The sequence below is a fragment of the Acartia tonsa genome, chromosome 5 (genome assembly GCF_053477335.1).
Source record: "Acartia tonsa isolate MP-2025a chromosome 5, ASM5347733v1, whole genome shotgun sequence".
NCBI classification, from domain to species: Eukaryota; Metazoa; Arthropoda; class Copepoda; order Calanoida; family Acartiidae; genus Acartia; species Acartia tonsa.
Window position 1 is genome coordinate 8732802 of NC_137264.1, and position 23388 is coordinate 8756189.

Consider the following 23388-nt stretch of genomic DNA (forward strand, 5'->3'; position numbering starts at 1 on the left):
ATCCGAATCCGGAATCCGCCAAAAATAAGAATCCGGAATCCGCAAGAATCCGTCACTTTTTTTGACGGATTCCTTCAGAATCCGGAATCCGAATCCGGCCCAAAAAATCGACGGATTCCCATCCCTACTAATGATGATACATAAATTACCCCTTATGTAGATAACAATTAGTAGTTGAAACGTGTGGACACTTAACTTAATGAAACAATCAATAAAAGTCCCCAAAGTTGTTGACCTGACGAATAGTAAAACGTTACATTATTATAAAACTTATGGACTAGTTTAATAAACAGCCCAATGTGCCCTCCCTCCCTCCCTGACCTTCCTGGCTTCCAAAACCTTGATAGGAAGACCAGACCTATAGAATAGATGTGTTTGTATATACAGACAACTACCTCCCTTTCTTTTTCAAAGACCTCTTTTGTCTGCTTCTAAATTATTTTCTGATACTTGGCTGTGTTAATATAAGCGACACCATCAGTTGATTTTCAATGACCCAATAGAAGGGTTGCACATTCACAAGGTGGTTGTGATGGGGAGATACAGTTATTTAACCATTTATCCCTCTAGTGTTTTACTTTAATGAAGGAAGAAAAACAAAAAATGAAGTGGTTTATAATTTCAGTAACTAAGAAATAGTTAATTAAAATGTAACACAGTACCAAACATCTATCAAAAAAGAAAACTACGCATTTTCTATAAACTTGAAAATCTAGCTTTTAAGATTTTAGCCTCGTAAGAAAGTTTTAAAAATGATTTATGTAAGTTCAATGTTTGAAGGGGGGAGGCGGATGTGCCACTTTTTGAAACCAAAAGTAAAACGTGCATGATCTCAGCCTATAACAGAGTTACAACTCTAAAATTCGGCACAGCAATTGCTTTAGAGTGGAGAACAATATGGAACTGTGAAGAAACGGCGGCGGAACCGCCGCTCCCGTCGAAAACCGCCGTTTTCCGCCGAAATTTTATTTTGCCCTTTCTCGTCATATTAAACAATTTTCAATCATCTGAGATAAACTTTTTTTTTCATAAAAATTTCCCTTATATTTTCACTTGACACTTCTTTTTTAATATTGACATGTTTGAAAAAAAAGTGTCACTTGAAAATAAAGGGGAAATTTTTATGAAAAAAAAATTCATCTGAAATTGAGAACTGTCTAATTTGGCGAAAAAAAGGCAAAAAAAAAATTCTGTTGGAAACGGCGGTTTTCGGCGGGAGCGGCGGTTCCCCCGCCGTTTCTTAACAGTTCCATATCCCCCCTTATATCTATTTCGAATATCGATAGCGGACTGGTAGCTGAAAAATTAAACAGTACTGAGCTGGATCTTTAAATCATTTTAATGGTGCGCCGAATTTCAGCCAATCACAGTGCGGCATTTCGTAAAATGCTGTGCTCTCATTGGTGGAAAGTTGGCTCACCCCGATTTGGCGCACCATTGAAATGATTTAAAGATCCAGCTCTGGTGTTTTTTTTTTAAATACAAGGCATTTAAAGCATGTAGATTTTCAAACTTTTAGACGACAATTTTTAACTTGATATTTATCTACTTTTTAATTCTGAGTACTATTTATTACAACAAGGAACAATGTTATACGCGAAGCATAGGTAGCTATAATTAAGTCCTGAAAAATGAAGTATGTCCTTAAACAGTATATTATATCTATGCAGTTTTGCAACAAATTTACTTACAATTTTGTTTCTTCTTATACATTTATATTTTGTTTAGTTCAGTTATACAAGTGTAAATATTGGTTTTTCCTACCGTTTCAGGAGCTTCGCTTTTATGGTTGTTGTCATCCTTGTTTTTATTAAAATGAATTAGGAGCAGTTTCATCTTTTTGTTATAAACAGCATTATCATGTTGCTATGAGCCCAGCTTTGCTTTAACTTTATTTTGTTTTTATAATCCTCATATAAAAGTGAATTGATATGGTTCTCCTTTACAAAACAGTGAAGCTTAATAAAAGTCCAGTCCAGAGAGGGTGTTCAACTAGTTTTCAAGAGTATAATGTAATTTAAGGGTTTAATTATTAGTTTAATTAGCTATACAAACGAAATATCATATTTAGGGATTTACTGACATTTTAATATTGTTGATATTTATAAGCAATCTTTTCCAGTATGGCATCAAAAACGATTAATATCCGCTGAATTAGAACCGGTTCTATGCCATACTGATAAATTATGTATCATATCAAATTATATCCAGTTTTCTACGAATATAAAAATGTAGAATCATAATATTAAAACCAGTTGTGTTAGCCCGTGCCTTCGGCATCTCGGAGCTAACAAAACAAGTTTTAATTATATAAGTGTTCATTTTTATATCCGCGGAAAGCTGTTTATAATTTGATGCGATGAATAACTATTCTTGTTGATAATACTGTCTCTCCTAGTAACAAAATATATTTTGATAATTATTTTAAAAATATTTTCTCTACCATAAATTCCAAACAAAAATTCTTATTTATGGATCTAAAGGGATAAGACGATCCAATAAAGATACACAAAATTACCCCTTCTGTAGACTACAATTAGTGATTGAAACGTTTGGACACTCAACTAAATGAACCAACTAATCAAATTTCAATAAAAGTCCCCAAAGTTGTTAAGCTTACTAATAATAAAACGTTATTATAAGACTTCCCAATTATTCGCAAAAATTTCCATCTTTTGCTCTTCAAACAAAAGAGGATATTTATTTTGAAAATGTAAAATCTGTAGCCGCCAAAAATAGCTTTTAGACATATACTAGCCGATTTGCAAAACAATGGCTGTGGCTGTATTCAAATTTGGCGGTCTTAAAAACTAAAAGTGGGGGACTAGACTCATCCGCTCCCCCCTCCCCCGCTTCAAGTGTCCCTAAAGGCCTCTAGGGGCGTACACGCTAGAATATTATAAAGAAATAGATGAAACTAAAATTTCACAATGAGTAAGAAAAATCTTGCGAGCGCTAAAAAGGTCGTTCGCAGTATTTTGTCCTTTTTAATAAACTAGCGGCTACGCCCCTAGAACCCTCTAGGGGCACTTAAGTTAGGAGGGGGAAAAGTCGACCTCATTCCATTTTAAATTTGAGTTTTGAAAGAGTAAAAAAATATTTTTAGGGGGCTGGCGGTAAAGACACCCTCCCAAAAAATAGTTTAAAACCATCCCAGGACTTATGAGAAGCTTTACTGTAAAAGAGAACATATCGGTTCAGCGGTTAGCGAGATCCTTTAGGACAGACAAAAACGCTTACTACTTTATATAATAGGATAAATAAAATGTTTTTTTTGTCTAAATCTTAAGATTTCAATACCTATTGTTTTCGAGTTCTTTACTTTATTGAAGCTTGACATAGGTCCCGTGAAAGTTAAAGGTTTTTTTTATATTTTTCATTTTTGATGGTTTTAAGCTATAGTTTTACAACATACCCTTCAAATACAAGGCCTTATAGGGCGTAGGCTTTAGCTGCTTGCATTAATTGATAGTAATGTATTTTTTTACTTAACACATTTATTCACGAAACCTCTAACTAAAAATAATTGAATATTTTTATGTTTTCGTCAATTGTAGGTTTCTATTATCTAATGGATTTATTGTTTCTGGGATCTTACACCAGACTATCATGAACTCTAATAAAGTGAAACTTTTAGCTGGCTAAAATAAGTAGCTTATAATAGTCGAGATACTAATTTAGATTTGGGAGATTTAAACTATGTCCATTCTTATGGCAACTATCTATCTTATCTTACTATCTATTTACCCATTTATCTATCTACCTGTATATCTATCTACCAGTATATTTATCTACCTACCTAACTTTCTTTCTATCTAGGTAGCAAGTGAATCTCTGGATACGGAATCAGATTTAGGAGATTTGAACTATGTCCATTCTTCCAACAATAGTCTTCTTGTCATCTCGGATCAACAAATTCAACATTACTCTATGGACGAGGTCAGTAAATGTTTTTTTTAAGAATGGCTGCAAATATGATTCATATCCGCTGGATTAAAACCAGCTTATACCAACAACGAAATTAATTCGGGGAAAAATCACGATACCTATATGTGATTTTCATTTGTCTTTGGGGCTGGTGGAGGGGGGGGGGGGCAACCCTTAGTAGAATTAACAATTTTTTTCTACCCCCCTAAAAATAATTTAGCTTGTTGGCTTAATACCTTATTCCTGGATTAAAAACGGTGTACTGAAACATTATGTACTGTATTATTTTTGGAGGCAATTTTTTACGAATATCGAAATAAAAATCTTAAAATTAATTCAAATTTTGTTGGACTCTATATTATGCTATACTAGCGGCTACGCTCCTAGAGGTCTCTAGGTGCAAGTTAAATGTTTTTTTTTATAACTATGTTAAGATTAGCTGTTTACCGAAAATAGATTTTTGGTCGCTAGATGGGATTAGTTGTATTTTTTTGCGATTTCTTGTGAGGGTGGTGGTACCCTCTCCAAAATGTTTCTACCTTCCCAGGACCTATGAGAAGCTACCCTGTAAAGGAGAATCATATCGGTTTAGCGGTAAGCGAGATACTTTGGTACAGGCAGACAGAGATCCTGTTACTTTTATATAAGGATGAAGATTCTCTAAAATGTAAAACTTAATATTGAAGTAATTAGGGATATCTTAACGGCCAAACAAAACCTACAACTTTGTAAAGTTTCCAATAAATATATTTTCCTATTATGAAAATTAAATTAATAAAAAGATTTTAATATTTTTTATTAAAAAAAACTATATGTTTTGGTATTATATATTTAACTAAATTAATGCATTTCTTATGTAAATATATTGAAACAAACATTTTATTCAATATTTATATGAAGTGTCGCATAAATAAAAGTATAAGTATAAATAAATAATCCAGATAACTACCTGGATCCAGTGTTGGGGACTTTTTTTGTCTGCTACCTAATTATTTTCTGCTCTTTGGTAGCTACTTGGCTGTGTTGATAGTTCCGACGCTATAGGCTGTTATTCATAGATCCATTTGAAAATCGGCACATCTAGAGCTCTGTATTCAAGAGGGAAAGAATGCCAGAAGAAAATGGCCTTAAACCATACCACGACCTAGATTTAGTAATAGAATAGCCTAACATCATCACGGGACCCATGCTAAATTTCGGATCAGTTCACGGTAAAATATTCCTGGTAAAGAATATTTCCAAAAATCTATGAATTTTAAAGGCTGCTAGCTTTCCAATGATGAACAGGGAAAGCTTCACTGAAGAAAAAACGCGCAAAATAGGTCTTTTTCGCACATTTCTCTGCACTGCGAGATAATTATGCATTATTGATTTATGGCTATTCCAGATTATTTGTAGTTCTGCTTATGCCGCTTAAAACAGTGAGCGGGTATGATCTGTACGTTCAGCCATTTGGCAGCCAGCATCCTTTAAAATTCATTGATTTTTGGAAATATATTTTACCAGGAATATTTTACCGTGAACTGCAGTTGATCCAAATTTTCTAATAACGAACTCGATCGGTACAGAACTTTGGTAGTCTTTAACCTTACCTATGCAACTTTAATTTTTAATGTCCTCAAAGTTCTTCCAATAGCATAAAAACTTTGGGGACTTTAATCAAACCAAAAAAATTTCAGCCAATAATTTTAATCTACAGGAGGGGTGATTTGGTTAATCATCATTTTTTATGCAAGTTTATTTATCGTCCATTGTTGTATCCCTTAAAATGTATAGGAAAGGTCATCTAAACTAAAGAACTTAGGCTGGGAGATTTAGGTGTAATTCTTGTAATAATAAATTATGAAATTGATAAAAATAAATTGTACAATGTTATTGTTCATAGTACAATTTAATTATAAATATACAGTTTGCTTACCTATAGAACATTTTTAAAAGCAAAGCAATCCGTTCGTCCTATTAAGGCATGTAAGAATAGTCCTGTCGATTTCAAACTTTGTATGATTATTCCTGTAATAGTAAGGTAGTATTTATGAATCGTAGCAACTCTATAATCGTTACCAGAATGTCCGTACGTAAATTTTAAAATTGTAGATTTTTAATTTTTTATCAACAAATTTGTATGTGATATTATCAGATTGATCTTTCGGAATACTGATTCAGCAGTTTTCAACAAATTTACTTACAATTTTTTTCGACTTTTATACTTTAGTATTCTGATTAATGAATTCTTACACTCTACAAATGTTAATGTTCGTTTGTCCTATCGTTTCAGAGCTTCGCTTTTATGGATGTTGTCATCCTTATTTTTTAATATAATTTATCTCTTGTTTTGGCTACCTATTCAAAAAAGTTTATTTGTTTTAATTATTACTAGCGGTTTCGCCCCTAGCCTCTAGGGGCTTTGCCCCAAGAGATGATAAAAAAAGTTAAGGTGAAATTCGTGAGGAAAAAAAAAATAAGTGGGACCAAGGATATCTCCTACAAAAAAAAATGGGGGGATGGTTTTATAGTTTTTTGGGGGGTTTGGGGTGTTCCACCCCCCCAGGAAAATAGCTTAAAACCATCACAGGACCAGTAGGTATAATCCCTGAAAAGTAGAACCCAATCGGTTCAGCGGTTACTGAGATCTTAAGCTTCAGACGGACAGACAGACATCGTTCTACTTTGTATTATAGATATAACTAAAGCTTTTAAAAAGTCAAAGATAGTAAATTCTATTAGATTAGTAGAAATGTTAAATTGTTCGTACAAATTTGGTTGTGCGCTATATTACGCTCCCTCCTTCCTCCCCTAGATGCTAGGGTCACCACCGCTATTTGAAAGATATTTCTCGCATTTATTCGAATCCGGTGGATAGGAACCGGTTCTAATCTATACGAAAAAAACTATGTCTAGCATCGTATTATATCCAGCTTTCTACGAATATAAAAATGTACAATCATATGATTAAAACCAGTTGTTTTTAGCCCGTACATTCTATATCTCCGGAAAGCTGTTTATAATACGATGCGAGAAAAAAACTATTATTGGCTTTGGATAAAGCATTCTAATTTATTTCTATTTTACATCCGTTTGTCCACTCCTTCCCATTTTTCTTCTATTCCAAAGATATCCGTCCCCCCTTTTTTTTCTCTTTCCCATCTCTCTCGCTTTCTCTTACTACTCTTTCTCTCTTTGTCTCTACCTTTCTCTCTCACTAACTCTCTCACTAACTCTCTCTCTAACTCTCATTGTCTCTCTCTAACTCTCTCTGTCTCTATCTTTCTCTCTCTCTAATTCTCTCTCTCTGTCTCTCTCTCTCTAACTCTCTCTGTCTCTCTCTCTCTAACTCTCTCTGTCTCCCTCTATCGTCATTCGTACAGTAATGACATTTACTTTACAGCTCCAAGGGCGTATTTTGTATATTTTAATGGGGGCATTGAGAACATCCATAGGTCTATTTTCGTGTTTCAATTGTTCCAGCCGTTTACGAGTTCTTACTGGACATGTCTAAGCACAAACTTGCACATTAGTGGCTTTGTGGTCGAAACCCCCCCCCCCCCCCCCCCAACAAAAAAATGTGTTTTCATCTATAAGTCACCACATCTCCATATATATATGATCCGTCTTAGAATAGAAGACTAAACTTCCCTGAAATTGTGGAATGTTGTTATTGTAGATCAATTTTAATTTTCCTATAAAATAAAGATGAAGGGTTTCTATGTCTAAAGCCATCTTTCAGGAAAGCTTTATAATTGTCTTAGGTCGGTTTTAGGCTGACCCTCCTACCCCTCCTCTACTAGAAACTAGGGGTAAAGCAACTAGTATTTTAAAAAAGTAAAAGGGGAAAAAATTAGTGTGTATTTTTTTCTAATCACAATTGCTCTTAGATAGAGATACCCTCCCCGAAAATAGTTTTAAAACCTTCAATAGACCTATAAGAAGCTTCATTGTGATAAAGAACCATATCGGTTCAGCGGTTAGCGAGATCCTTCACAACAGACAGATTAACATTCTGTTACTGTAACACAAGAATTTGGTTGGTTGATGGAGAAGAAACAGATCTATAGTATAGATGTATATACAGACAACTACCTCCCTTCCTATTTTTAAAGACTCCTTTCGTCTGCTTCTAAATTATTTTCTGCTACTTGGCTGTGTTGATATAAGCAACACCATTGGTTGATTTTCAATGACCCAATAGAAAGGTTTTACAAGGCGGTTGCGATGGGGAGATACAGTTATTTAACCCTTTCTCACTCTAGTGTTTTACTTTAATGAGAAGATGAGTTTGGGGGGGGGGGATTGACCCCCCTAATAAACCCCCTCCCGCACGCCTCTGACAACAACCCAGCTTTCCTCTCTGCTAAGTACAGACATTATGTACAAAACATTTTTATATTCTTCATCAGGGATACAGAGATAAGACAATAGACAATAATGATATCTTTCCCTCAATAATTGCGTCAAATTTGTCCTTGGTAAATGAAAAGAATTTGGGGGAATGAAATGGCTATAGATTTTTTTATTTCTTCCTCTCTCCTTTCCTCACTATCTTCCTTTCTTTCTCCTTTTTCTCACACCTCTCTTTTCTACCACTCCCTTTTATTAAGGCCTCCTCCCTATTTTTGGGAGGATGGGAATACAAAAAAGCTAAAATGTATTTTTTTAGCCAGTTTCTTATCCTTTTATGGAGTAAGATTTTTTTGTCTGTAGCGAAGGATCTCGCTGCTGACTGAACCGATATGGTTCTCCTTCACAATAAATTTCCTGGGAAGGTTAATAACAATATTTTTTTTTTGGGGGGGGGGGGTACCACTAACCCTCCCAAGAGAAATAATGACCCCGTAAATTTTTTTTTAAAACTAAAATTTGAAATAGGAAGTAAATAACCCCCCCCCCCCCTCCTCTCTCTCTCCTCAAGTGACCCTAGAGACCTCTAGGGGGCGTATCCGCTAGTAAAAATATAATTGCTACCTAAATGAAAGAATAAATCTTTCTAAAGAAACAATTCTTAATGTAGAAGACTTCGTAGCTGGTTAACAGATCTAAACTAAGACAAACAAATAAACATCTTTCTAATTGGAAACAGTGCAACAAAAAATTGTATTGCTCTCTATCTTTAAATGTCCTTTCTTATAAGGCTAACTAATTGCTAACTTTTTTTTGCTAAATAGGAAATCCAGCCTAGGCCTCTCAAAACCTTGTATTGTTAGGCCTAGGCCTAATATATATATTTATCTTTTCATCTATCTATCTATCTTTGCCGCTACTGGGCACTTCCTATTTCCTCCCTTTCTTATTTGTATGCCTTTCTTTCACCCTTTCTTTTCATTTTCCCCATTCTCCTTTTACACCTATCTCACTTGTTCTTTCTTTCTCTCTTTCTCTCTCTCTCTCTCTCTCTCCTAATAGTGAATGGTTTCATAACTGTGCTGTCTGAACATTAGAGTTATAAAAGAGTTATTTACAGGGTTATTAGAGTTAAAGAAGATTTAGTTAGTAGCAAGTCTAACTAATCCATAAATAAAAATGTCTGTCTGTTAGAAACGGTATAGTATTTAAAGGGATAAGACAATGGCCGATTTACCCATGTACATCCCCAATGATTATACACAAAAGTTCCCCTTAAATAGATTACAATTAGTGGTTGAAACGTTTGGACACTTGACTTAATGAACCAACCAATTAAATTCAATTAATATCCCTAAAATTTTTGAAGCCTACGAATATGAAAATTTTATAATAAAACTTTGCGGACTAGTGTAATAAACAGCCCAATGTCCCCTCCCTCTCCGGATTTTGCCGGCTGATCTTCAAGTTAACAGCTAAAATCATGCCTTTTTATGACAGAATTGCCCTTTTTAATTAAAACCATCCATCTCGTGTAATGTTTCATTTTTGATAATTCTATTTGTAATAGGTCCAAGAATTACCGGAGTGTCTATGCTTTTTTAGTTTGTGTGTGTATGTCTGTGTGTGTATGTTTGTGTTTTTGTGTATTTCTGTGTGTTTTGAAAGTAAATAGATAGGATATGGGCCTTTTATTTAGATACCTCAAATTTTGCTTTAATTACTACCTAAGATCTTGCATTAAATGTGGCATTTTTCCAAAAGACAATAAATAACTTTTCAGTTTTTTACATTTTTACGTACTTAATTAACTAAGATATTTTATCAACAAGGTATATTTCACTAATTTGACATTTCAACTAGAGTATATATATGGTTAAACTTTGAGTGTATTAAAAAGACTGGCTTCTTCTACAGGTAGTTTGTGCTTCCTTCTTGTCTGGTTGTCCGCACGCGCAGTATGCATGGTTGTGGTTTATATTTTTCGGAGGTGTTACAAAAGTTGTAACATGCTCCCCCCTCTTTATGAGGCCAACGAGGCAGGAACTTACAATCATTCAGTAACCTGGATTATCTTTTGTAGATTTAGAAGTTATTTTCAAAAGTCGTCTTCAACATAGTAAATGTTTTTGTTTTCAGGTTTCGATGACAATATGATGATTCAACCAAAATTGCAAGGTAGAAGCTCGCGGAAAATATGAATAATTTGAAGGAGAACTACAACGAACAATTGTGAAGAAGTGGCGCTGCTTCGTATCATTATGATTAGTTTATTACATAGTAAGCAATATTATATATTACAAAATATTAAAAAATGTTAATCAATATCATTTTCTTAATCAAAGGGAAATATTTACTATTTGTATTTAATTGGTAATTGTCACTAAGCATAAAAAATATCAAAATTAAATCTCTTTTTAACTTTAGTTTTGTTGCAAACAATTTGATTCAATTTTTTCATTTTAAGTTTTTCATTAAATTTCATTTATATTTAACATATATAAATATATAGTTCACATATTAATAAATGTTTAAAATTACATAAATTTTGTATCACAAATTGGCGAATTACATTAATTTTGTATCACAATTACTGGCGAAAATGTTTGAACGATGAAAAGAAAATTAATTAATTTTGCTGTACACATGTAACATAATTAAAAAATAAGAAATTAAAGAATTAAAGATAAATTAATGTCGCCAAAATTATAGCATATACTAATTGTTGATTATAATTATAATAAGAATTGAATATCATAATTATTGTTTCTTTGTTTTGCTGTTTTTTATTTGTTTTATTATAACCAAATAAAGTATGACAACTTGGTTATTAGATTGATTCGTAAGTATTTAATTATAAATAATGGTTTATTTGTCGGTTTATAACAAATTTCCTCAATCGAATAAAGAATGGATTATTGATTGATTTACATTTCGATTATATTAGCCAATTAAAGAATGAATTAACGGCTGATATATTTTACATCAACTAGATAAAGTTTGAATTATCTTGTTGTGATTACGCAATTTTTATAAAAAGTAAATTACATTTCGATTCTATTAGCCAATTAAAGAATGAATTAACGGCAGATATACTTTACATAAACTAGATAAAGTTTGAATTATCTTGTTGTGATTACGCAATTTTTATAAAGAGTGAATTATAAAATGCTTAATTTAGGGACGCAGGTTTATAAAGAGTGAATTATAAAATGCTTAGTTTAGGGACATGTCAATAAATACCAGCTTTAATATTTTATTCCTGATTAGGATTGACTTAAGGAGATATAAACACTGGTTCTTGTGTATTAGCTGGTGTATACATTGCACTCCTTCTTGTATAACTTAGGGACATTAACCCTATAACTTTATAATTTGAGCAAACACATTTGTAAAAAATGTAATAATATGGCGCTGATAAATGTTTGAGTAGAATCACCCCCCAGAGTGAGATGGTTTAACAGAAACCAGGTAATGTCTAGGTAAAAACCTCGAGAAAGGGCAAGGTTTGTAGATATTAATCATGCAGGCTTTGTCTAAAATTTTCGTCGTCAAAGGTTGTCTTGGATACCTTAATAGGAAACAAAAATAATTTAAAACTAGAAACCTGAAAAGCAAGATCTTATTATAAAATCTTATCTGGTTTTTTAAGCCATTTTTAAAAAAAGAAAATCAAGACCATTAAAGAAGATAGGAACAGGGAAACTTAACTCCACTACTCATTTGATCTTTGAAATGAATTTAAAAATTACGTTTACTTTTATGTAATTGAAATGAAATATGTCTAATATTTATATACATGTGTATATTATGTGTATATACATGTATATATAATACATGTGTATATTATATATATGTATGTATATATGTATGTATATTTTGCGTCACAAAAAGGGGTTGTTGTATTTCATAATGTACCTTGATATTTGGTGCTCCAATAAACGTAGTGCGCACTCAAAAAACCGGTAATTTTATACCTAAAAGTTTGGAATTTTTTGGGGTTTTTATTTCAAAAATATTATTTATGTACGTTAATGTGCAATTTCTATTACTTTTTCGCAATTTTTTGGGATGTTTTTAAGCATAAAAACGCTATTTACTTGAAAAATCAGGAAGATAGTATTTTATGAGCGCACACTTTATTGTTTGTGTGAGTAGTGTAAAAACATTGACCACTTTTGAGATTTGAATTTTCCGATATTCACGAAACCCAACTAAAAACCGTTACAAATTGTATACAAATATAAGACCATATCGATCGTTATGGTAATGTGTAGACAAATACTTTTCTGAAATATTTATTCCATATCTGCGTATTGTGCAGACATAAAAATATAAAATAATATATCTTAATGCAGATTGGTTATGTAATATATATATTTACATCTGTCTTTATATAGATATATTTTTTAGATACATATTATAAATTTACGTATTTTTTAAGGGAAAAAGAAACCGGTGATGAGATCAAGTACAACAAGATGAATCTGACCTCGGATACTAGACAAGCGGTCTTCAATGCTTTATTGGGATTCAAGGTGAGTTTTACCTTATATAATTCTTCAATATTAGGTACAATCTGCGATGTTTTATGGAGGATGGTCGATCCTGAAAAATAAGAATATTTTTAGGGATTTTTATATCCAATATATAACTTGTTATGAAAAAGTTTTTAATAGTTAATTTTTTAGGAAACTTATGGACTCGATGGACTTGCAAGAGATTTTTATATCCAATATACAACTTGTTATGAAAAAGTTTTTAATAGTTAATTTTTAGGAAACCTATGGACTCGATGGACGTCAGACTTGCAAGAATGAAGCTAACGGATGGTTACTTCTGATTGTTTTTGTACTTTCATGTTTCTTGGTAAGATAATTTACAAAACACTTTTACTGGCTTCAAAAGCAAATACTTATAATTATTATTTTACTTCATAATAAATAATTAATAAGCATTTTGTTGTGTAAATATAAAAGATGCGGTATAAGCAAATAAAAACGTTTATTTATGTATCACAAAGAATAGAAATTTGATTTAGTTTAATTGCGTAGATAAGAATCAATTCCGCAAGCAAAAAAAGAACCTTGTGAACGAAAGGGGAGAAAAATTTTTCATTCAACGGCTAGGCGAAACTGTAAGACTCAATTATCTTGCCGCAATCGCGGACGTGATTAGTTACCCCTCTTTTTTTCTGTTGGTAACATAATTTCCTAACTAAGTTTTATATATTATTTATGGTACATAACAAAGAATAATTTTCAAGCCTTTATTTTCTTACACACACAAAGAAGTTTGGGAACTAGTTGTTTAACAACAAAAGATAATATACTAACAAGTTAGAAAAATAGGGTCTAAATAATTCTATTTTTATTTTAATTTTATTTAGGTTTCTGCAGTTGTTTTAGCAGCTGTAGGTTTCAGCCTGAAGAGATGAAAGGAGTACTATCATTCTTTCATTGCTTAACAAATCCTTATTGTTTGTAGGAAAAAATAACTATTAAATGTTAATTTGATGTAAAGGTAATAATAAAATAATTGTTTTGTAATTGACGTTTTTCTTGTATGTCAATCATTAATTGTTATCTATTATAAAAATGTACAACCTATTGATATGTTATTAAAATTCATTACACGTAATAAAATTTAAAAATAAAATAATATTGCAAATTTGTTTTTAACTTGCGGAAATTGTAAAACGTTAGTAGGGCTTAGCTTAACCCGGATGCCAAGCCTAGTAAAGCTAGTTTTTATGTTGCTTTGTCATGCTATTTCGTGCTAGGTAGAATATCTTGTTTTGCACAAGAAGGTGTTCTTATTTTTTCCGCAAATTGTTTAATTTACAATATAAAGGATGGAATTATGTGTAAAATAATTGGTAAAAGAATTTGCATTGGCTTTAGAACTAATATACTTGTATAACGATTTAAACTACAAAAACACTAGTATAATGACGTAATACTAATATTTGGTATATAAGTCTTTTTAGCCAGTTTTGCAAAACATTTGCAAAAAATAATATACGGCGGTCCTGCATAGCTTGCCCTGGCACAGAAACGCCTTTTTAGAAAGTGCGTACCGTACCGGATAGGTTTACCACTAAACCATTAGGCTAGCTATGGATGTACTACAAATTTTTACACATTATGTTTGATAAATATCGTTTTAGCGTATTTTAAATATATTTTAATAATTACCTTTTTATGTTTTTGTAGTTTTTGCCTTTATACAAGATAGGTAGGACACGGGGGTATTCAGGGTTCCTATAATATTAAAAGATTAACATTAAAGATATAATTGTTCATTTTTAAAAAGACATTTTTCAATATGGAGAAAAGATTTTATTACAAACATGAAGATGGTTGTCTTTTAAAATATAACAATATAAAAATTGAGCGAAAATAATTTCTGTCAAATATTCACCTTTAAGTCTTTTAATAGTATAGGATGTGTGTTATTTTGATGATATAACTCGATGAGTGCGTTATCCTTCCGTCTGAAAGAAAAAGGCAATTTTATAAAAAATGTTTATGAGGTTTGATAATTTCTACAATTATTTTTTTATTAACATTCAGAATATATAAACCATAAGTCACAATGTTAATTGGGGAAATGGTTTAATAGATAATTCAAATTACATGCTATAATAGTCACAATTATAATCAGGGAAATGGTTTAATGAGTATGATGTATAACTGTCTATCTATATATTTATAACTTAGGATGAAAAGTTATAAGAAATAGAGACAGACATTAAATTATTATACAAAAGATAGAGTGAAGGGGAAAATAGGTAAGGCTATATTATAGCCATATTTTAGGGGACAATTTATTAAAAAGGTTTTAAATTTACATTTTAAACTTTTATAACGTCTACCTATTTTTAATTTTCTGTACTTGTTTGGTATACCAAATTTAATGTTATTAAAGGGAAATAAACTCGTTACATTAAAGCTTAACACAAATAGATATAACGCAAAATTAACGTCAATTAAACTAAAGTATGTTAGCAATATGAGAAAGAATGTTGTATTAAAAATGAATTTAGTAAAACTATGTAAAGACTGATAGTTATTACTGCTATTAATTTGTTGTGTATTATTTGCAAAATTAGTATTCAAATCATTTTTTTCAAAAAGATGATGTCGATAAATTTTCTTTTCAAGATTGATTACATTAACCTTATTTGATAAAGATATATCAACAGAAAGATTTAAAAAAGGGACTGACTTACTGAACTTACTATCTGTAATGTTGATAGGGTTCTCCAAAGATACATCAACAGAATGATTTAAAACAGGGACTGACTTACTGAACTTACTATCTGTAATGTTGATAGGGTTCTCCAAAGATACATCAACAGAATGATTTAAGACAGGGACTGACTTACTGAACTTACTATCTGTAATGTTTATAGGGTTCTCCAAAGATACATCAACGGAATGATTTAAAAAAGGGACTGACTTACTGAACTTACTATCTGTAATGTTGATAGGGTTCTCCAAAGATATATCAACAGAATGATTTAAAACAGGGACTGACTTACTGAACTTACTATCTGTAATGTTGATAGGGTTTTCCAACATAGTATCATTATTTACAACAGGGACTGTGTAGTATGGCACACTATTTGTACAATTAAAAGAGTAATTTTGTGCATTTTTAGGACGACGCTTTCTTACGTGTCTTTTTCTGACCTTTTTAACTTTTCTAAAAAATTGTTCTTTAGACATGCATCTACAGGGTGATCATATAAGTCTTCAGCATAAATGTCAAATTGCTCCCAGTCAACATCTACCCTTTTTATCATGTTTTTCTGTATCCTAGATTCTTTGGATATAAAACTGTCAATGGAAGCTTCGTGGGTACGCAAAAAATTTTCAAAGCCGAAAAGCGTAAGCTGGCCATTTTGCATGGCAGCGGTCGAATTAAGCAGGTGCCGAAGGTCATAGGGAATATATTTATATACCGCACTAATAATTTTTCTCTGCTTTTCCCGCTCAGAAATAATAGTGTCAGATATATTTTCAAGGTATTTTTTGTATTCCCACAAAATGGATTTAGAGGAAGGTTTAAATTTATAAAATTTTTCCTCTACTTCAAACATGTTTGTAATTGACCCATTAAGGACACGATTTACTTTATTTAAATATTCGCTAGTAGGGAGATCTAACGGGTTACCCCCAGCCATTTCCAATTTTTCTTTGATTTCCTTAGATATGGACATGTGAATTAACATATTATATTCACATGGGCTAAAGTCCGAAAGATCAAAACTATCCAACTGATTTAGAAAAGCTTTTAGCCCTACTGTTTCTATGGACATCAATTGACGATGGATAACTCTTTGTTTTTGGAAAAGTTTATCTGCATTGTACGTGTTTTTTCTATTTGCTAAGAAAGGGGGCTCAAGGTTGTTAAAGGTGTTACACTTTAAATGAGGGGCGTTGTAAGTATTCTCTGAGTTTTGTGCTTTAAAGATTTGTTTTATTTGTTGGCTAGTTTGATCTAATAGCAATTCTTTGTTTATTCTATCCAACCCTTTAGCCTTATTTATATGGTCCTCTATTGAAGAGAGAAGTTCCCTAGCATGAATTGTGGATAATCCCGTAGGAGATAAATCTCGCTGGTTTGACCTGTAGACGGGAATATCAGTTGTAGCGTAGCGATAATTCTGAGGGCCAAAACTAAGTATAGGGTTTAGGCTAGGAGGGGGTTGGCTGAAATCATTCCTTATTGCATTATTAGAATTAACCTGTAGGTTGGATATGTCACTTGCCATTTTATTAAGACTGTTTACAATATCTCCCATATTATTTTTTAAAGCATTAATTTGATCTTCATTATTAGAATTGGAGTTTTGGGAATTAACTGGTGGAGTAGGGGCCGAAGGGACTAATAAAGGTGCTCTAGGTGTGTTTCTTACAAATCTTCGTCCGAAAGTTCTCCATCTATCCCTCATACCTATAGAACCTTCGTCATCGCTGACGTCATAATCTCTGTTCCTATCCATGACTTATTAAAAGCAGTATGTAGCCTTAAATATTTATATGGATTTAGGGACGGATTTAATATGGATATTTTTTGTTAAAAATATATATTATAATAACTGACAAAATTTAACATACAATTATAGCAGTATGACGCTATGTGTAATATGTAAAAAATCGTACAGAATTATATAAATTGAATTAGTTTAACAATAACTTTTACAAACAATTATAGCAGTGTGATGCTATATTACAATATATAGGTTAGGTTATAAAAGGGATTTGTGACTTTAGATATGGTATATAAATTGAATTAGTTTAACAATAACTTTTACAAACAATTATAGCAGTGTGATGCTATATTATAATGTGTAAAGGTTAGGTTATAAAAGGGATTTGTGACTTTAGATATTATATATATACTAAAATGAGTCTTTTTATGAGGGACTGAGTAAGGACAGTACCCCGCGGGAAAAAAAATAAATTTTTATATAAAATGAATATATAAAAATTGAATAAAACTTACCGGTTCGAAAAAGTCGACGGTGGCTAAGCCTCCATTTTACATTTTTACGTACTTAATTAACTAAGATATTTTATCAACAAGGTATATTTCACTAATTTGACATTTCAACTAGAGTATATATATGGTTAAACTTTGAGTGTATTAAAAAGACTGGCTTCTTCTACAGGTAGTTTGTGCTTCCTTCTTGTCTGGTTGTCCGCACGCGCAGTATGCATGGTTGTGGTTTATATTTTTCGGAGGTGTTACAAAAGTTGTAACAAGTTATAAAAGTAAGTGGTCGATTTATGCATTTTTCCTATTACTTTGTAGCAAAATTCAATTTTGCATAACTTATTTTTTGCAATGAAATATCTCATTCTTGTTCATATCTATTTATCATGGTTGCAAAAAATAAAGTGTTCGCGAATTCTATGTTTAATGTGTGTGTGTGTGTGTTTGTGTGTGTGTTTTTGTGTTTTAGTGTATAATCAAAGTGTTTGTTTGTTTGTGTATTTTAAGTGTAAGTCTGTGTTCCCAAAATTTATATATCATTATTTTAATTTATATTTTTTGTTTATATAAGTTTTATTTGTTAGGTATAATTTATTTATGTTTATTAATTTCATTTCTGTATATTTTTAAAGTACTATTAAATAGTTTTAATTTGACCCTAAGGATGAAAAAATCCATAAGTAGGAAAAAAAAAATATTACAATAGATAGTAGATGCTCTAGAAATAAAAGGGGGGGGGGGTTTTAATGCAACCATCTCGTAATCAATGTATAAATGGCACTTAAAATTCGAATTTCGACCTCAAATTTTGCATGAGTAATCCTTGGTAGGTCTATTTTCCCTAAATCGAACAAAAAGTTGGAAAAGTAACGGCTGGCAGCTGGCGGCTCAGCCGTTTAGCCGTTTTTTGCCTATTTTCAGGGCAAATTCATCATTAATTACGTAGGAATCAACTTTTTAAAACATATTTGGTTTAATTCATGTTAAATGATAGCAATAGCCATTTTTAAAATTTCTTGTACCAGCTGCTAAACGGCTAGAACCGGCTGAAAACGGCTGGGAGCTGCCAAGAGTATGAATAGTTGATAGGGCATGTGACATGTCTAGGGGTAGGTTTTTATGGTTGCTGAGCTCAAAAATACTACCAAAAATAGTGGCAGCTCAATCATATGGCAGCTGGGTAACGGCCGCTGCTGAGCTGGGAGCTGCCAAGAGTTGAATGTGTAGATAGGGCTTGTGACATGTCTAGGGGTAGGTTTTTATGGTTGCTGAGCTCAAAAATGCTACCAAAAATAGTGGCAGCCCATCAATATGGCAGCTGGGTAACAGCTGCAGCTCAGCTGGTAGCGGCCAAGAGTAGAATGGGTAGATAGGGCTTGTGACATGTCTAGGGGTAGGTTTTTATGGGTGCTGAGCTCAAAAATGCTATCAAAAATAGTGGCAGCTCATCCATATAGCAGCTGGGTAACGGCCGCTGCTCAGCTGGGAGCAGCCAAGAGAAGAATGAGTAGATAGGGCTTTTGACGTGTCTAGGGGTAGGTTTTTAGGGGTGCCCATCCAAATGGCAGCTGGGTAAAAGCTACAGCTCAGCTGGGAGCGGCCAAGAGTAGAATGAGTACATAGCGCCTGTGAGGTGTCTAGGGATAGGTTTTATTGGGTGCTGAGCTAAAAAATACTACCAAAAATAGTGGCCGCCTATCAATATGGCAGCTGGGTAACAGCTGCAGCTCAGCTGGTAGCGGCCAAGAGTAGAATGGGTAGATAGAGCTTGTGACATGTCTAGGGGTAGGTTTTTATAGGTGCTGAGCTCAAAAATGCTATTAAAAATAGTGGCGGCCCATTCACATGGCAGCTGGGTAAAAGCTACAGCTCAGCTGGGAGCGGCCAAGAGTAGAATGAGTTTATAGGGCTTGTGACGTGTTTAGGGGTAGGTTTTCATGGGTGCTGAGCTCAAAAATACTAGGTACTAAAAAAAGTGGCCGCCCATCCATATTGCAGCTGGGTAACAGCTAAGCTTAGCAGTAAGCCGTTATTTAAGACTCATTGACTATTGGGACTATTGAAGGATAACCAAATATTGAATATTTCAGTATAAATACACTATTGTCATTTTATATTATTAATAACAACACCTTATCAAAGTATTGATTTAGTTGTTAAACGGCTGAAATTGGCTGAGAACAGTTACCAACAGATAAAAGTTAACAAGTAAAGACATAGCTTGTGATGTGTCAAAGAGGTGTAAGTTTTTATAGGTGCCAAGCTCATTAATACTCCCAAAAATAGAAAAGCCCATCCAAATGGCAGCATGGTAAGGGCTGCTGCTCAGCTGTAGCTGTTACCCAGCTGCCATATAGACAGGCTGGAACTTTTATTGGTAGTATTTTAGAGCTCAACACCCATAAAAACCTACCCCTAGACACGTCACATGCTATGTACTTTTGGCTATTGTTAGCTTTTCTCAGCTGTTTTTTGGTAGTTTTCAGCTCTTGAAACATTGAAATCTAGTAATTAAAAAGAGTTATTAGTAATATATCCATGAAAAAAAAGGTAAAATGTTAATAGGGAGAAGTTTAATTCCACTGAAATAATCAATTTTTTAAGCTTCAAAAAACAGCTGAGCTGTGGCCATTACCCAGCTGCCATATAGAAGGGACGGCACTAATTTTTGTGCTCAGCGTCCATTAAAACCTACCCCTAGACACATCAGAAGCCCTATCTACTCATCTACTTTTGGCCGCTCCCAGCTGAGCTGCAGCTGTTACCCAGCTGCCATATGGATGGGCGGCCACTATTTTTGGTAGTATTTTTGAGCTAAGCAACCATAAAAGCCTACCCCTAGACACGTCACAAGCCCCATCTACTCATTCTACTATTGGCCCCTCCTAGCTGAGCTGTAGCTGTTACCCAGCTGCCATGTGGATGGGCCGTTACTATTTTTGGTAGTATTTTTGAGCTCAGCACTCCGAAAACCTACCCCTAGACACGTCACAAGTCCTATCTACTTATTCTACTCTTGGCCGCTCCAAGGTGAGCTGCGGCCGTTACCCAGCTGCCATATGGATGGGCGGCCACTATTTTTGGTAGTATTGAGCTCAGCACCCATAAAAACCTACCCCTTGACACGTCACAAGCCCTATCTACTCATTCTAATCTTGTCTGCTCCCAGCTGAGCTGCAGCTGTTACCCAGCTGCCATATGGATGGGCTGCCACTACTTTTTGTAGCATTTTTGAGTTTAGCACCCCTAAAAACCTACCCCTAGACATGTCACAAGCCCTATGTACTCATTCTACTCTTGGCCGCTCCAAGGTGAGCTGCAGCTGTTACCCAGCTGCCATATGGATGGGCGGCCACTATTTTTGGTAGTATTTTTGAGCTTAGCACCCCTAAAAACCTACCCCTAGACACGTCACAAGCCCTATCTACAAATTCAACTCTTGGCAGCTCCCAGCTCAGCAGCGGCCGTTACCCAGCTGCCATATGATTGAGCTGCCACTATTTTTGGTAGTATTTTTGAGCTCAGCACCCATAAAAACCTACCCCTAGACACGTCACAAGCCCTATCTACTCATTCTACTCTTGGCCGCTCGCAGCTGAGCTGCAGCTGTTACCCAGCTGCCATATTGATGGGCTGCCACTATTTTTGGTAGCATTTTTGAGCTCAGCAACCATAAAAACCTACCCCTAGACATGTCACATGCCCTATCAACTCTTCATACTCTTGGCAGCTCCCAGCCGTTTTCTGCCGGTTCTAGCCGTTTAGCAGCTGGTACTAGAAATTTAAAAAATGGTTATTGCTATCATTTAACATGAATTAAACCAAAAATCTGTTTTAAAAAGTTGATTCCTACGTAATTAATGATGAATTTTGCCCTGAAAATAGGCAAAAAACGGCTAAACGGCTGAGCCGCCAGCTGCCAGCCGTTACTTTTCCAACTTTTTGTTCGATTTAGGGAAAATAGACCTACCAAGGATTACTCATGCAAAATTTGAGATCGAAATTCGAATTCTAAGTGCCATTTATACATTGATTACGAGATGGTTGCATTAAACCCCCCCCCCCCCCTTTTTATTACATAAAAAATGTAATAGTTATTTCTCGCATCGTATTATAAACAGCTTTCGGGGATATAGAATGTACAATTATAAGATTAAAACCCATTTTTTTAGCCCCGAGGTGCCGAAGGTGCCAAAAAAAACTTGTTCTTTCATCCGTAAACACAAAATCCCTTAGAACCAATGAGAATTTACAAATCGGACCACAAACACCACCAAAGATATGTGGAAATCAGTTAGACAAAAGCGGCTAAAAAGATGCTTAAAATCAGTCTGTACTGGACGTTTTACACTTATACTAGCGGTCGGGCACCTAGTATCCTGCTCTGTATTCAAAGGGAGGAGAAGGTGGCAGAAAATAGACCAAAACCTTCCTAAGCTTAAATCTTTCTTATGTAAAGTGAACTCTTTGTTCAGTAGTTATTGAAATCTTAAGCTTGAAGCAAAAATCTAATACTTTATATTATAGGATATGCTCCATAATGAAGGGAATATGGACAAGATAGTCCACTGAGTTTTTTTAAGCCAACGAATAAGAGATGGTTTATCAAACTTTGGGTACCAGTATAAATTCCCTGGAATAGAAGTAGAAAAACTCTTTTCCAGTATATCTTGGAAAATGATTAATAGATCCGGTTCTCAGCCATTTATAGCATCGAATTTCAGACAATTTTCCACGAAGTTAAAATAAAGAATCATAAGTTAATACCAGTCTTCTCAGCTAGGGCCTCCTGCCCATTAGATCTAACAAATCTGGTTTTAATCTTATAATTTTTTATTTGAATATCCCCGGAAATCTAAAATTCTTCAACATGTAAGTAATAACTATATATCCATAGGAAGACTATAGGAGCACTTTTTGGTTACTAAAATAATTTGCCTTTGAATGTCCTCTCCCTCCTTGGAGAGGTCTTTATCTATTTAGTCACAGGTGCTAAAATTCTATGTAATTGATTCTTTGTTTTTATGTGTGTGTGTGAGTGTGTGTGTGTGTGTTTATGTGTGTGTGTATGTGTGTGTCTGTGTAAAAAGTAATGTGAGGTCAAACATTGACGTTTTTGGAACATGTTTCTCTCCAGGAGGGAGGGGTTGTACAATGGAATTATAAAGAGCTTACAAATTCGTTTGTAAACTTTGGGGTGTTACATTGGTTCTTTAATATGTTGATAAGTAACAGTGAGTTACTTTTGATTATCTTAATTGGGGGTACATTAATTTGCCGCCCATTGTCCTATCCCTTAAGAAAGATCTTTGGGTATGAAATCGTCCCTAATAATATATAATACTAGCGGCTTCACCCCTAGCCTCTAGGGGCTTTGCCCCCAAGAAGTAATTATAAAAAAAATTTAGGACCTCTGGTGCTGCAACAACCACATTTTAAATTAACTGCATAAAAAAATTGAGGATTTTTGTTTTTTTTTTGTGGGGGGGATGTGGGTGTCCCACCCCCCATGAAAATAGCCTAAAACCACCACAGGACCAGTAGGTATATTCCTTGAAGAGTAGAATCCAATCGGTTCAGTGGTTACTGAGATCTTAAAGGACAGACAGACGGACGGAC

General features: G+C 33.7%; 1 protein-coding gene across 6 annotated transcripts in view; it reads left to right on the forward strand.

Annotated features, from left to right (window-relative positions):
- Positions 1–23388, forward strand: part of LOC145318684 (ribosomal protein S6 kinase-like 1) — a 91403-nt gene that overhangs the window by 15999 nt on the left and 52016 nt on the right. For all 6 annotated transcript variants that reach the window (XM_080160124.1, XM_080160126.1, XM_080160125.1 and 3 more), the window contains exon 10: positions 3820–3939. In XM_080160124.1, the coding sequence (XP_080016250.1) occupies positions 3820–3939 (120 nt within the window). The remainder of the gene's footprint in view (positions 1–3819; positions 3940–23388) is intronic.